General features: G+C 36.4%; 1 protein-coding gene across 17 annotated transcripts in view; it reads left to right on the top strand.

The window, feature by feature from the left end:
- MBNL2 (muscleblind like splicing regulator 2) overlaps positions 1 to 11,449 on the top strand; it is a 74,589-nt gene extending 63,140 nt beyond the window's left edge. For 15 of the 17 annotated variants that reach the window (XM_058186803.1, XM_058186801.1, XM_058186787.1 and 12 more), the window contains one exon: positions 9,075 to 11,449. In XM_058186803.1, the coding sequence (XP_058042786.1) occupies positions 9,075 to 9,089 (15 nt within the window). In that variant the 3' untranslated portion in view covers positions 9,090 to 11,449. Of the gene's footprint in view, positions 1 to 877; positions 1,005 to 9,074 lie in introns of all 17 variants that reach the window. The other 2 variants (XR_009155553.1, XM_058186790.1) reach the window with 2 other exon arrangements.
- Positions 11,450 to 16,887: the final 5,438 nt, after the last annotated feature.

Below are 16,887 nucleotides of genomic sequence, written 5' to 3'. Positions count from 1 at the left end.
GTAGGCAGGAGTGTAATCCAGATTATATGTCAAATCTAAAGTATCTGTTCACTTAAGAAATGCACTCCAGGTTTTGATATTACTAAGGTAACCTATGGTACAACCAGCCTCATTATGGAGAACTTGGATTAAAATAGGAAGGACATAGAAGACTGAGTGAGAATACCTCACCCACCACCACTTTTAAGCTAATTAGATGGCTTCTGTATTTTTGTTTTGGTTTGCGTGTCATGTATATTTTAAAGTATTTTGCAATTTATTTATTTTATTATTGTATAGTTTATTTTTAATAATTTATTATTTTATAATTTATTTTTATTTCATTTTCAATCCATAACAGTAATGTTCAGTAGTATACATTGCACAAAAAAGAAGTAACTTTTCCCATTTATGTTGATGTATCAATTCCATAAATTCAAAATAAAATTCTGTGATTCTTTGAAAAATATGAAATATAGCTCCATTGTAAACATTACTTTACATGAAGTGGCAAATAGACATTTTTAGTAATTAGTTTAGATTATTTAGTTTTAATCCTATTAATTTATATGATAATATTCAAACTCTGTTAAATGTTTGAGTTCTTAGTAATGGTTTTTTGGTCATTTTTTGGTTTTGGAAATGTGAAAATCAAGTATAAAGTACTGGCAAAGAATTACAGAATTATAGGTTAAGTACTGCAACAATATGAATGTAATATATATAATCTCAATAACATTTTTGATAAACTCTCCAAATTATATTTTTTTAGACAGTCTGGAAGAATATGGATTTATATCTAGTTGATGTACATGCCTATAGAATGTTCCTCATCAAACAATAGCAAATATCCAGAATTTCTTTTGGGCTACACTCACTTTTTCTATCCTTGATTTAGATCATTGTTGTTATGATTCAGCTTTCTGCCCTAGGCTCACCAGTACCTACCTTGTTTATAACGGCAGTATCCAAAATGCTTGGTCATCTGAAACAGAAAAGCTATATCCATATGTCTAACTTTCAAGGTAGTCTATAATTAAGTTCTAATAAGAATATATCTTTTTGTTTCTCTTTTTATTCTTATACAAGCATATTTAATGGTATTTCCATATCCCAGTTTGTTTGTTTTTGCGCTGTCAGAAATGATGAATATGTATTCATATTTGTCTATCATATAATCTCAATATAGCAATAGTAATAGCACTTAGACTTATACACCACTTCACAGTGCTTTATAGCCCTCTCTAAACGGTTTACAGAGTCAGCCTATTGCCCCCAACAATCTGGGTCTTCATTTTACCGACCTTGGAAGGATTGAAGGCTGAATCAAGCTTGAGCCAGTGAGAATCGAACTGCTAGCAGCCGGCAGTCAGCAGAAGCAGCCTGCAGTACTGCATTGTAACCACTGCACCACTGCAGCTCTGTAACTGAGAATTTTTGTTTGTTTATGTGTTCATGAGATTTGTATCTCACCTTCGCTTGAGGAATTCAAGATCCAATTTTTCCTTAAAACGATAAGCCTGTGAAATAGATTGACTGAGAGATAGGAATTAAAGTTTCCAGTTAACCTATGCTCTAATTACTACCTTCCTCTGGAATCTAGGCTCTAGCACTAGAATTCTTCAAATGTTGGACTAAAAGCACATACCATAGTATATTTATTTAACATGTCACAAAATTCTTGGTTATCTATGTAATGCCAAACTTACTCCTTTGTAATCTTCGCAATTGAAAAAAACAAGTATGAAATTTTGTAACTTACTTAGGATTTCTTGAGAGATACAAGAAAATTCTAGAATTATTTGCATTAGAACATTTGTTTTTAATGTTTACCTGTATGCTATAGGAGAAGAGATCAATAAGCATATGTTAAATGGCATCAAACGCTTTTCTATTTGCTCCCAATAAGCTCAGCATTAAATCTTAACTTGGTGGGACAATTGTTATATCTTAACATATTTTTTTTAGCCTAAATATTTCAGTATGCTACATTTGGGAACTGACAACTTGTTCTCATGCATGTTTTACTTCCACTAGATACTGCTTTTGTGTACAGCAAGCAACCTTCAATTCCAAATTCATGCAATTCGTTCCATAATTCAAGCTTATTTGCAAACACTTTATGTAAATCAAAACTTTCTCACATTCATACATTTCTTAATGACCTGATAAACAGCAAAGCTTTAGTCTGCTTATCCCTGCCTAACATAAGCTGCATTGCACAGCCCAAATTGTTTTCATCGTGACCTCTTGCATCCTTTCACTCAGAATTTTAACAAATGCCTTCAATAATTTAATGGCCTTGTAGATTCCCCTTCTATAGGGGAAACGTAACAGAGCTGCAGTTCTCATTTGTCCGTGGTATGCAGGTTCAGGAAAAGAGGCAAGATGGCAGAAATAAAACAAGCTTAAACTGTGTCAGTCTAGGATTGAAATACTAGAGAGTTCCACAAGCCAGTCCAAGTCATAGACTCCCAGAAAGAGAGAACAAAGAAGGACACAGGCTCCTGGAGAATTCTTTTTGATGAAGAGCAAGACCCTGTCAACAGCTCCAAAATAGTCCCAGATGCAGATATAGTTGAAGAAGATGTGTTGCCCTTGCTTCCTGAGTAGCTGAGTTCATTCCTCTGTTCTCTGAAGTTGCTGGTGCATCCTGGACCAGGGCACCCTGCTAGGATTGGGACCGCCTCATACAAGTCTGTCTTACCTGGTTTTGCTTGTGGTCTCACCTGCTCAGGTGGCCCACTACCTGCCAGTTTCAAAACTGACAGCTCATCAAATGTGATCCCTCATAACAGGAGGGGAACAAATCCAACCCATATTTTCAGAAAAGATTTGCTTTAGTAGAAGCATAGAAACAAGGAAATAACCATTCCATTGAACTACATCCTGACCATGCTTTAGTAGAAGCATAGAAACAAGGAAATAACCATTCCATTGAACTACATCCTGACCAGATTCCTTTTGGAATACCCTGTGGAATTCTGGGCACCACTGTTCAAAAACCAAATTGGAAGCAAGTCCAGATGAAGGTTACCAAGATGGTGAATTCTGAAAATCAAGCTCTGTGGGGAATAGTGAAGGATCTGAGTAAGTTTAACCCAGAGAGGGAACTGAGGGAAGGTATGATAGCAATCTTCAAATATCTGACAAGCTTTCAAAAAGAAGGAATGGATTTCTTTTTTATTGCTCCAGAGGGATAGCTAGTGAATTCAGATTAGAAGAAAGGTGGTTAAACTCCACGGAAGTTATCACTGGAATATGATATTGTGGTTTTCCTTCACTAGAAGTCTTTAAACTGAGGCTGGACAGTCATTCATCTGTCAAAGATGCCGTAGTAGATCTTGAATTCAGCATGCAAGTTGGACTAGATGATCTCAAAATACTATCAAATCTGATTCTGTGGTTCTATTGATAGCTCTTGTTATATAAGATAATGCGACCTCCATAGATCTATTGCAATTTCCCCTTTGAGAAGTTCACACAAGATACTACAAGACTACTACTGCAAGACACTGCAACTGTTAAAATTATGAGCCAGTTGCCAATCAACCAGAATTACAATAACATGACCGCAGTGGCCACAACTTTGAGGACTGGCTGTCAGTCTCCGCATTCAGTACTGTCATAACTTCAAACACTCAGTGAACCCATTATCATTAACTGAGGGCCCACAGGCAATTATAGTAACAAATAATTATGGACCTTTCAGTGCATTAAATCCAATTGTATTGTCCAGATAAATTTTCATGTAATAGAAAAGTAACTAACATTTATATGAATTTTGAACACTGACTCATGTCAAATTAACAAAACTCGTTAATGAACCTTGGACCAAGGAAACTACAGCCCAATTCAGCTTAACATCAATACTTGAGGAAAATCTTGGAAAAGATAATCAAGCAGTGAATTTATAAGCACCTAGAAATGAACAAGGTGATCTCTAGAAGACAGCACTGGTTTCTAAAAAGCAGGTCATGCCAAACAAACCTTTGTCTTTTTTCATAAAGCGACTAAATTAGTGAATCAAAGAAATATTGTGGATATAGTATACTTAGATTTCAGTAAGAGTTTTGGTAATGTAAACCACAGCCTATTCTTGATAAAGTAGAAGAATGTGGGATAGATAGTACCACCATCACCACCACATGAATTCGCAATGGACTGACCATCCATGAAGACCAGTGTGTGGTCCTCAATGGAACTCTTGTATATCTACATGGAGGGAAACATACAGTGGGACACCTCAAGGTTCTGACTTGGGCCCACTCCTCTTCAACATCTTCATAGAAGATGAAGGCAGGATAAGAAGCAATGAGTGGAAGCTCATCAGAGGGAGACCCAACTTACAACTAAGGAGAGATTTCTTAATGGTGAGAACAGTTAACCAGTGGAACAGCTTGCCTCCCAATGTTCCTGAAAGGAAACCCTGGAATTTGCATGCTGTTGTCATCAATATCATCATGTAACTAGGTTTCAATAAAGCATAGGGCAGCTGCGCTATGAAAATCAGAATTGCCTCTGTTTAAAAGGAGCATTTCATCCATCTGGTTAGCAAGTGAATGTAAATTTGTCAGGAAGATTGAAGGCAGAGCAGCTCTATTTCCCCTATTCCTTAGCCTGTTCAAAATTCGTTCCCTTTTACCTCATCTCCGTTTTCTCCGTTTGTTTTTGGGGTTTTTTTGGTAATCCACAGCTCCTGGGAATTTGCTTCTTCCTGTGTTAGAATCTCCTCTGCGTTTGTAAAGACGTGTGTGTGTGTGTGTGTGTGTGTGTGTGTGTGTGTATGTGTGTGTGTGAGAGAGAGAGAGAGATCACAGAAAGCTGCTCCTGAAAGAAACATTGCTTAATTCTTAGCAGATGGTCTCATGATGGTCTCTCTTAGACCATGTATATGTATTCTTGATCTGTGCTCAGGCAAAATATGCATATGCAATAGTTTGCACAATCCTGCTCTCCATCCATTCTGTGTGTTGTGCATCATCAGTTTGGTTTATTATATTTTTTTCTAGTTTTGGATACTCTTAACCACCACAAATACACAGGTGTTAATTATGTCTTTGAGTGCAATAAGAACATTTCTTGTGCTACTGTTTGGTTGTATGCAAAAGTTTTGATTCCCATCGTCAAATTGGATGTTTTGAGGAATGAAATTTGACACAACCTCTACATATTAAGTTAAAAATAGCACTTAGCAATAACAATAGCACTTAGACTTATATACTGCTTCATAGTGCTTTACAGCCCTCTCAAAGCAGTTTACACAGTCAGCATATTGCCCCCAACAATCTGGGTCCTCATTTTACCGACCTTGGAAGGATGGAAGGCTGAGTCAATCTTGAGTTGGTCAGAATCAAAGGAATCGAAATTAGCTGGTAAAAGGGGGAAAAAGAAGGTGTTGACTTCCAACTCTTTTTTGCTCAGTGGAAGATAGTAATATTACAGCCTCAACTTTTTACTTTTACACATTAATATATACTAGCTATTTCTATAACAACAAATATATTTAATCAGCAAAACCAACATTGAAGGTTTTTTTTATCGCAAAACCCAGAAGCGATTTCCAAATAAAAAAACATAATTAAATATATTATCTTTTTTGAATAGAGCAATCAATTTAACCATCTTTGCTTTTTCTTCCTTGCTGTGGAAATTATGTATTTCTTTTTGCAATTAATAGTTTTTAGAAATGTTATAAACTATTACCATTTATGTTAACAAAATTCACTATATTCTTTCAGGTTCTTTAACCCTTTTAAAGAGAAAAAAAACCACTTTTCATTCATTTTAAAACACTAAACTTTTCTTTAAAAACATTTCCAAAATCAATAAGTTTTAATACATCTTTTTAAACTGCCTCTTAACTTACATACTTTAAAATTCATTTTCAATAATATTTTACAAGCTTTAAAAATTGCTCAAAAATTATATATTAAAGAAAAAACCATTTTCAAACTCACTTTATAAACACAAACAAAACACAAGGTGCATTAAAGCTTTCTTTCTTACATAGATCAGACTAATAAACTCCAATTCCAATTGACTAATTCCATTTAAATAACTCCAAGTTATCTTCAGAATATTTTTTTCTTGTATACATCCATTTAAAGACTCTAAAGTTTTTTTTTAAGTTAATACATCTTTTTTTAATTTCCTATTAACACAGATACTTTCAAATACACTTTCAATAAAATCTTACAAGCTTTAGGAATTGCTATTCCTAAAACCACTTTACATTAAAACTTTCAATTACATATATTAGACTGATAAAAACCTATCCTAATTCCAATTAACTCATTATGTTTAAGTCACTCCTCCCAGTTTATCTTCATAGAATGAAATCTTTTTCTTCTGTGGAATGTCTATCAAATAATTATAAATTCTCTTTTTCTCAAGGATTTCTGTCTTTTTATTAGTTTATAATATAAAATACAAAAGAAAATAGTAGGAAAAATAGGGGAGGGAAAGGAAAGGGAAAAGTGAAGAAAAAGAAAGAAAAGGCATTGACTTACAATTTCCTTTGGCACAGTGGAATAAGATAATAATATCAAAGCTTAAGTTTTTATTTTTACATAGTAGCATAAGTAGCCATTTCTGTAACAACAAACCTATCTAATTGGTAAAACCGAAAATCAAAGTTTCGTTTTTTCTAACTCAAGCACAAAGTCCAGAAGCGGTTTCCAAATAGAAACAGAAGTAACGGTTTTTTTCTTTAATCAAAGCAGTCAGTTTAGCCATCTCTGCTAACTCCATCAACTTTTGCAGTCAAGGATCAACTTTTTCTCAAGGATTTCTCAATCTTATTAGTATCCATGAAGAAAAAGTCCCAAACCTGTCCTCTTGAAAGTCGCAGATTTTCTTGGAACTCTTCTTTCAATTATGTTGGGAGGTTTATATTTAAACCATCATAATAAAGATTGGTGTCAGATTTATATTCCAAGATTGCAATTGAATCATTTGCATTGTCAGCTACTTGTGAAATTGCCTCAGTGGTTTGGTAGCTTCCTATACATAATTGCATCTCTGAAGTAATTTGAGTAGGGTTGTTGTTTTTTTAACATCCTTGGAACATAAATGGCCTATAAACTATAAAATTTTCAAATATACCTCTAATAATTTGCTCCTCCATCTTTTAAACTCTCTCTTTAATCAAAGATTTTTGGTAGATTATTTAAGAATTACTGGTCAGTCAGGATTCATAAAAATCAGCGCGTTTTAGCCACCCATAGCTAAGCAGACCAAGCTACAAATTACTGAAAAATAATAAATTAAAATCACAACTTTCTACCCTTATATTTCTCCATCAAAGCTGGAAAAAAAAGTACTGCACACTTCCTTATTTTCACTCTCCTTCAGCAACCTTCTTCCTTGTTGTTTAACAATAAAGAAATCCCCAAAATGGCACAGATCTTCAACAAGGAATAACAAGCTGTGACTAAAGAGAGCTTCACTTAGCTTAATAAAGATTAATATTCCTTAAAAGCGATTAAGAAATAAAAAGCACAACTTAATTTCCATTTTAAAAATGAATTCCAAAACGGCTGCTTTTTTAAACAACATAGTGACTGCAGCTCTGGCCCTTGCTGCTTGCTGTATGGAGGATCTCATAGAATGATTCTAGGGTTCTCCCTAACCCAGGAGAATAATATAAACTAAAGGAATGCCAGTTCCTTCTGGTGGTAAATTGAAAAAGCAACAGTCCAGAGAAAAACCCTTCAGAGAGCCCCAGGGATCTCTCCTTGGGCGTGTCGTCAGTTGGCCATCTTCACCAGAGGCCAAGAAACTTACTGTCCTTTTGGAATATTTTCCCACTCATTCTTATAGAACTTTTCTAGTTTAGAAATATTCCTAGGTGTCCTTGCATAAATTATATGTTTGAGATCACCCTACAATTTCTCAATAATATCCAAGTCAGAGGACTGAGAAGATTATTTCCAAATCTATTTTTCCTGCAAGCACTTAATGGTTATTCCATAATGGTGTCTTACTGGATTATCCAGCTACTTTCCAGCTTCAATATCTTCCATTATATAAGAATATTTCTGAGCCAGAAAAATTCTGCAAGGAAGAATAGGAAAACACTCCATGAAACTTGATCACAGGTGCTTAATTTTTTCCATACAACTGCATTTGTTTATTGTAAAATAGTCTGCCTATCAAAGATTCACACATTATGTTAAATTATAAATTATGGTTTATAAACTGCAATGGCTAGGTTTATTGCAGGCAAAAAATGAAGCCAAACATTCAACCAATACTTTTTGTGTTAGTATATTATTTGTCTTTATATTGCACACATACATCATATTAGCACAAACATGTATACACATATAGATCATGCAAACAGTTGATTAAAAGATCTAAGAAATATTTTTTTTAAAAAACCACATCCCGGGGGAAAAAATCATGTGTTTATTTTTAGTATTAAATTGCATGGTTCGTTTCCTAGGATAATGTATTGATCCAATTATATAAAATATGATTAAAGCCTGATATATTGACTGTTATTCCTAGGTTATTCCAAATTCTGTCCTTATAGTGTGTATGTGAACACATAACAAGACTTTCGAATATGAAGCTTCAAACTACAGATTTTTTAAAAGCAATAAAACAATCTGAAAGCAATCCAAAAAAGTTATTAAAAATCATGTTCTAAAAATTATTAAAAGTTATATCAGTCTGTTGTATTGAGGTTAATCAATTGTAACTTGTAAGGATATATGGTTATAATTCTGAAATAAAATCTGAATCAGGTGCTTTGTTTTTGAATATGTAACTTATTTCCAAACAACATTTAGCATATAAAGATGTGATTAAATATCCATGGTTTGGTCTCTGCTGCTCTTTGAAAATTAATTAACATTACTGTTGTTAAAAAATTGCATGCAATATATATTTTAACTTGTAAAAATCCTAAATGAAGTGCAGTGAATGCACTTCTATGTGCTATGTGGAATTTTTAAATTTAAACTATTAAAAAAGGAGAAAAGTAATAGCATTGATAAGGATTAAGTGTTCCAGTAGAATTAAAATATTCCAATATTCCAATAAAATATTGCATTGAAAGTCATCCGTGTTTTCTTTTCTTCTCACAGATAATCCTGAAATAGTGAACAGGAATGGAATGGAATGTCAAGAGGCCTTGTTGAGAACAGCAAAGCATTGTTACTGTACATACAACCCTGTCTCTTCCTTAACAGAATTGCCACAAACTGCATGCTGAGTAAAGAGACAAGTTTACTTTTGTCCACACTTAAGAGCTAGTGCTGCTATATCGTATATGAATATTAAGATGGTATGCTTAGTATATTAAAAACTAATCTAGTTAACTACCTGATGCCAGCTGTGATGGTTCAAGACATAAAAGGGTAATATTTTACTTTTAAAAGTTTTTATATAACACTGTTTACTTCTTAGGAATATTGTCTTACCACCATAAAATAGTGAATGTAAGTAGTCCCATTCATGTATCGCAGGGTTCACAGTTTTATGACTCTTTCAATGTTAGCAATAACTGATTTACATTGGCCACTAAATCCAGGATCTAACTACATGAATAGTTTCCCAGGAGAGCTGTTGCTTTGGTTGCATGTTTCTTAAACTGACCTCCCTGCACCCCAGTTTGCACAGAGAAATTCTTTTGAAACTGGACTTTCAAAAGTACTTGGTAATGCTGCAAAGGAGAATCTGGTCCCAGTGATGTAGGTCGAGGGAATTTAAAAACAAGATACTTTGGGATATCAGTGCCACTAGTTGCACTGTGATGATTGGTGACAAAATAAGTGATGCAGTGGTGGAATCACCACTAGAAGTTCCAGAGTAGTTTTCCTAGCCTGGTGTCCTTCGGATAATTAGGATTTTTCCTTCCAGCATATGCAACCAGCATAGCCAATGGTCATGCTGTGGGTAGGTGGGTGGTTGGGGAATCCAGGGAGTCATAAGAAACCTAGGTTGAGGCACAGTCAAGTGGATGAAGATGAAACAGAAGATCTAAACCAGGTATGTCAAACTTGTGGTGTCACATCGTCACGTGACGTATCGTGACTTTTTCCCCCTTTGCTAAACTGGGGATGGGCATGGCCAGCGCATGACCCATCCAGCCCGTGGCCCATGAGTTTGACACCCCTGATCTAAAGCAAAGGTGACGAACTATGGCCCCTTTATGACTTGTGGACTTCCACTCCCAGAATTCCTGAGTCAACATGGCTAACTCAGGAATTCTGAGAGTTGAAGTCCACAAACCATAAAAGGGCCATAGTTCCTCACCCCTGATCTAAGGTAAAGCACAAATTGCAGCAATGCACACACGCTGCTTTGGGATATGTATGGAGAGGTTATATGGAATAACAACATTCTAGAATTAAATCAAACCTTTGCACAGTATGATTTTCATACCCCTAACAAAAGTCTTGACTATGTTATTTTACAAAGAGAGAATATTTTTTAAAGAAGTCTTTGCAGAAGTGCCTAAATTTTGTCACATAAAACTTGAAACTTAAGTGACACTGCAGTCTATAATTGAATCTATGCCAAGTGATTCAGCTTTCAGATTTGCAATCAGGTTACCAAAAATCATTTGTTATAAAATAACTTCTTCCCAGTTAAATAAATGGGGCTACAGATTATATAAGATTATATGAAATTCTGTTTCAACTCAAAACTCAGTGCAGTCACTGTAAGAGCTAATAAGTGACTTTAATATAGACGATTAGGAAAATATAGAAAAGGATATAAAAAGAGTTTCATTTTAATTCATTGTTACTACTGCCATATTTTTAAAATAAAATTTAAAAAGATTACAACAAAGAGAAAAAAACTAGTTCTTTTAATTGTTTATTTAAAAGCTTACTTTATGTCACAAAAATGCAAAGTTATGTTTAATACAGCTGTATTAAATACAGAATGTATTATATACAGCTGTATACTGTATCATATACAGCACATGTATGGGCAAAACATATTTTAATATTTACTTTTTCAAAACTGCATTGATTTCCAAAACAGTTATACACAAATTTATTTGTTTGGAAGGTTGTACCAAATACATTACATTTAATGTTTTGTATATTGCACATATGTCACTAAATATATAATTTTAAAATTAATGTTTCTAAACAAAAAGTTGTCTAAAATATGCATAATTATTGAAAACATTTTCCCTTATGAAAATTATAAATGATTGCAGTATTTTAACTTAGGCTTTTCAGATTGATATGCGTTTGGCAGCATTGCCTATTCTAAGAGACAGATCTACTAATTTATTTTTAATAACTTTATTTTTCAGTATTAATTTTGTGTTTCAAATGTTTAATGTTGTTTATATTAACAGTAGTTTAATTATTTAAAAAGGAACACATACCGTACACCCAAAAATCTTACGAAAACATGTTGTAATCTTGCATTTATTTTCATCTCAACTGTGAGAAAAATGTATGCAACTTTTGTTTTTACTTATAAATTTGTCATTATAACTTGTTTGTTGACTTGGCTGTTTACTTAACCTCTGTGCTAATTAATATTTTTTTAAATGATCCATTTAAATATTTGGTAGATTAGTACAAAATGACAAATTATGTATGCTTAAAATATTTAAACTGTAAAAAAAATATATGAACATAATACATTTAAACAATTATTTTCTTAGAATCATTCTGATATTATTTACTCTATTGAGAAACAGACTTTTAAGACATTTGTGAGTTTTCTTCCAGGATAAAGACTGAACAAAAGAAAATGTATTTTTAAAAAATCAGAGAGATCCTCTCTGTTGGATATAATGTTCTGTTCCTACATTAACCAATATATTAAATATTAAATTATTCCTTCCCGATAAAGATAAAGTTGATCTCCTTGGGGATATGTTGGAATATGTGCTTTAGGTAGTTTTAAAGTATGTGTCACAAAGAATGTACAAATGGTAAAAATAACATTGAGTATGATGGACACCTATACAGTCCACTTTTGAATTGAGCCCTTAAATTGTCCCTCACCTACCCTGTTACAGATTTTTAAGGAAATATTGCTCCATTTGTCTCTACCACGTTATGGTCAATAATTCCATTTTTATTCTGCTCTGATTCCACCTTCATGAACAGGTTGTTTTCTTTTTTTAATAAGCATATTAACATTCCTCTGCTTTGACGAGGACAATATTACTTGACTTCAGTTCTATCTAGGTTATTTTAATCTTCAAGCATTTGCCTGGAAGGACTGGACTTACTTTGACAAGTTTCTTAATTTCACCAGTTTCTAAATTTTGACATTTAAACCAAACCAAATTAAACTTCATTCCAACATAATCTTTATATGAGATCACAAAACAAGTTCTGACCCTGTCCTATATTTGTATGTATTTGTGGGTGTATATGTGCACACACATATGTACATATACATGTGTATATGCTAAACTAACTGTGAATGTGTATGTCAAATGTAATGTCCACTTGCAGAAGTAACTTATATCTATTAGTTTCAGCAAGGCTACCTAGGACAGCAGAAATTATGAAAGTATAGACTTGCCCCATATGTATAGCTGTTTCCAAAGAAACAATTAATAGTCTGAGCTCTATTCTGCTCATATTCACCATAATTTATTTAATTCCTGTGCTTCTTGCTTTGGGTCTGTATTAAATAACAGCCTAAAAATGAAATATTAAGGGCATAGTTTTATTTATTATGGATTAAATTTGTAGACTATATTGATTTGGGGACGGTATAAAACTTTTTTGGGGTATAAATGTTATTTGCCAAAATTTCACCTATATTTCACCTATATTTTAAAAAAGAATGCATAATAATAGAAAATGGAGGGCATGTGTTTATATATATATATATATAATTCCTTTGAAGCAAATTGACCGATATAATATGCTAACCTAGAAATGGGAGCATAATTTCATATTATTTGAGATATGCCTATACTTTTTGTAAGGTCTTCACCAAAGTATCTTAATCTGTCTACTCTATACAAAATTATTTACACTGCTAACAGTTAAATAAATCCCTCTCATTGATTCATGTCATTAACTATTTAGTAGCATACATACCCATTTATAAGTGTGTTGAGGTATAATTTAATTACCTATGTACAACCATGAAAATAAAAACAAGCCTTTTAAAATCATTCCAGTATATCAGTGTTCTCTATGAGACAGAGAAACAAAATGCTTGAATGGAAAAATGCATCTTTTTTTGTTTGTTAAAACATATAAACAGAAGGAAATTTAATTTGCTTTCAAATAATAATGCCAGATATACTTTGTATTTTCAGTTCACAGTGGAGCAACACCATATAAAGTATCAAACTTCAGGACAACACGTTGTTCCCTCAGTTCTGTTGCTTGATACCAGCTATCTCAAAGTACTTTAAAGTTGATGATGCTCTTTGAAAGGAAAAAAAGTATTGGAACTGTCACAGGTGGATTATTTCAAAAATTGTGGACATTGTTTGGTTCAATGTTCAATGCTGGGGTGTCAAACTTAAGGCCCATTAGCTGGATCTGGCCCTTGGGGTGCTTAGATCTGGCCCGCAGGGCCACCCTGAAACAGCAAAGGACCAGACTGCGGTGCCTCTGCCAGCAAACACAGAGCTTGGGAGGGCTGACCACGGTCCTCTCAAGTTCTGTTTTCGCTGACAGGGTTGCAGGAGGCCATCACAGCCAAAAATGGAGCTCAGGAGCCTGTTTTCGGTGGTAGAGGACTCGGGCCACCATAGGCACCCCCAATATGAGTGATGTCGAGCTGACCATGCCCACCCTGGCTACATGCACCCTAGGCCCCCAAAATCAAACAATCAAACCCTGATGCAGCTCTCAATAAAATCGAGTCTGACACCCCTGGTTCAATGGGTTTGTGCCCAACATCTATTGTATGTATATCGCAGTCCTGAAATTTTAACGAGTCTTCACTTTGTTCAAAATGGATGCATTGTCCTCTGCTGTCTTGTTGGAGCACTATAAAAATATTTGACTTCATTAATCTATATATACTTGGGTGTGAGGCAGAGAAACAACCCACTGGAATCTGTTTTTTTTCATTGTTCGCTCTACAGGAAATCTCAGACAGTATTTATCCTAGCCTGAAAAAATGGTCTTGCAAAAAGCATAAATTCTATAAGTCTTTTCTCCAATCTGACTAGTTAGATACATCCTTCCAAGTTGTCCAATTCTGTACATGTAGTTTATGCAGTGGTGGGATTCAAATAATTTAACAACCAGTTCTGTGGGCATGGCTAGGCGGTCATGTGACTGGGTGGGCATGGCCAACTTGACATCACTCATTGCAAGGTAGGGTGGCATCTTGTATGAGTGACATCATTGGCCATGCCCACTCAGTCTCATGACCGATGCTGCCCCCTCCTCCGTCCTTGGGCTGGCAAAATAAAAGCCCATCTAAAAAGTATTGCCCGCCTGCTGAATATAGGCAAAAGGAGGCTGGGGGGTGGTGGTGGTGGAAAGAAGGGCCCATGGAAACGCCCTGTTTTCCGCGCCATGCTGGATCGGGATGGGGAGGTGGGGTGGGAGCAAAAAGCCTATTCAGTCCATATGTACTCACCAGCACGACACCAAATTTTCCAGCTTGCCAGTTCAGGCATTGGGAGCTTGGCCAATTTTCTGGCAGCACTTGTTCAGGGAATCCCGGGAGCAGCAACATATTGCATGCTTTTCACTCCAAGCAGCCTGGACTGGAAAACACATGGCTGGGATGGAGGAGCGGTCCTTCTTAACAAGCTCAAAACTGTTGCTGCAAGACCAGCTCTGGCTGCAGACATGCGATTCTGAGGGAAGGCTTTTTCCAAGGCCGGTCATAGAGGGAAACAGATGAGTGCGCCGGAGTACCGGACTTCCAGCTCTCGTGCGGAGAACCCAAGCTTGCAACTCTGTTTTGAGCTTGTTAAGAAGGACTGCTCCTCCACCTCAACCATGCGTTTTTAAGTCCAGGTTGCTTGGAGTGAAAATATGCTGTCAAGTCCCAATTTGGGGCTTGACATACCAGGGGTGGGAGGGCCACGGAGCTGCAACCATCAGAGCTGGTGAGTCCAACACCGAGCAAGGCTGTGGCTGTGGTCATGGCGGGACACGTCAGGACAGCGCCAACTTGAAGCTAGCACGGCCCTGCTGGGAGGACACTTGTCCCACTGGTCAGGAGGCTGCTCACCTGCCTGGCCAGTGTCAGAAGAGCGGGAGACAGAAAAGTTCAGCCATGTCTTCTCCTCCTTCTTGGCCTCAAGCAAACAGGCACACACCTCATGGCACCGGGATCTTCTGCGAGGAGACGGTGCGTGCCCATGTACCATCTCCTCGCAGAAGGTCCCAGCACTGTGAGATGTGTGCATGCTCTCTGTGTGTTTCAGGCTGAGAAGGAGACGACTTGCCCAAATTTTTCCTGCCTTGGAAGCTGCCTTTAAATAGCAAGGAAAGGCTGTGGCAGCTGACTTCCGAGCAGCTTCAGCCGGCCCGAAGAACAGGGTGGTGATGGCGGCAACGGGCCAGGAGAATGGCAGGACACAGCAGGACAGCGCCAGCCTGAAGCTCGTCAGCAGGTCCTGGCCGGTTCTGGCCACAAGTGGCATCGGCAGGATGTGTGGCCGCTGGAAGTCCCGTCCTGTTCTTCGCACTAGCCAGGCAAGGCCGGGGCCAGAAGGGGGGCAGCGCAGTGGCAGCAGCCTAGGCCAGCCCAGGAGTCAGCACTCTACTGGGGTTTTCCGTGGCGGCAAGTAGGCTGGACAGGCCAGCCTGGGAATCGACTTGACCAGGGCTTGCGGCCAGGGGTGGTATTGACTTATCTTAGCTACCAGTTCGCAAATGTGAGCAATCACCTCCATGTATGCCACCTCTGCGTATGCGCAGGACCTTCTGCGCATGCACAGAGCATTAAAAAAGGATGTAATGATCTTTGTGACCATATCTCAAGTAACTGTGTTCTCTTTGCTGACGATGTCAAACTGTCTAACACCACCGACAATACATCTACCATTCAAAAAGACCTTGATCATCTAACCGCTTGGTCTAAAATTTGGCAACTACAAATCTCAACCAGCAAATGCTCAGTTTTACATATTGGAAAAAAGAACCCAATCACTAAGTACATGCTTGATGGACATTACCTTACAGATGACGCCCACCCTGTCAAAGACCTTGTAGTTTTCATATCTAATGATCTAAGTGCCAAAGCCCACTGCAATTACATAGCAAAAAAGGCTCTAAGAGTTGTTAACCTAATCCTACGTAGCTTCTTTTCCAAAAACACCACACTACTGACCAGAGCCTATAAAACATTTGCTAGGCCAATTCTTGATTACAGCTCGCCTGTCTGGAACCCATACCATATTTCTGACATCAATACAGTTGAGCATGTCATCAATACAGTTGAGGTATTTTACGAGAAGAGTTCTCCACTCCTCCATAACCAACAAAATACCTTATTCCACAAGACTTGAAATCCTGGGTTTAGAAAATTTGGAACTCCGTCGCCTTCGACAGGACCTGGGTTTAGCTCATAGAATCATCCGTTGTAATGTCCTTTCTCCTAATGACTACTTCAGTTTCAACTACAATAACACAAGAGCTACCAATAGATTTAAACTGAATATCAACCGCTCGAGTTTGGACTGCAGAAAATATGATTTCTGTAACAGAATTATCTGTGCTTGGAATGCATTACCTGACTCTGTGGTCTCTTCCCATAACCCCAAAAGCTTTAACCAAAAACTGTCTTTTGACCTCACCCCATTCCTAAGAGGACTTTAAGGGGCGTGCATAAGAGCACACCCCTTAATTTTGTAATATGCTCTGTTTTAAATTTTTGTTTTAATTGTATATATATATTGAGTTTTTATTTTTTGGCTGTACACCCCCCTGAGTCCTTTGGGAGAAGGGCGGTATAAAAATCTAATAAATAAATAAATAA

The sequence above is a fragment of the Ahaetulla prasina genome, chromosome 5 (genome assembly GCF_028640845.1).
Source record: "Ahaetulla prasina isolate Xishuangbanna chromosome 5, ASM2864084v1, whole genome shotgun sequence".
In the NCBI taxonomy this organism is placed as follows: domain Eukaryota; kingdom Metazoa; phylum Chordata; class Lepidosauria; order Squamata; family Colubridae; genus Ahaetulla; species Ahaetulla prasina.
The sequence above is the reverse complement of the archived record's forward strand: the minus strand, read 5'-3'. Positions and strand labels throughout refer to the sequence as shown.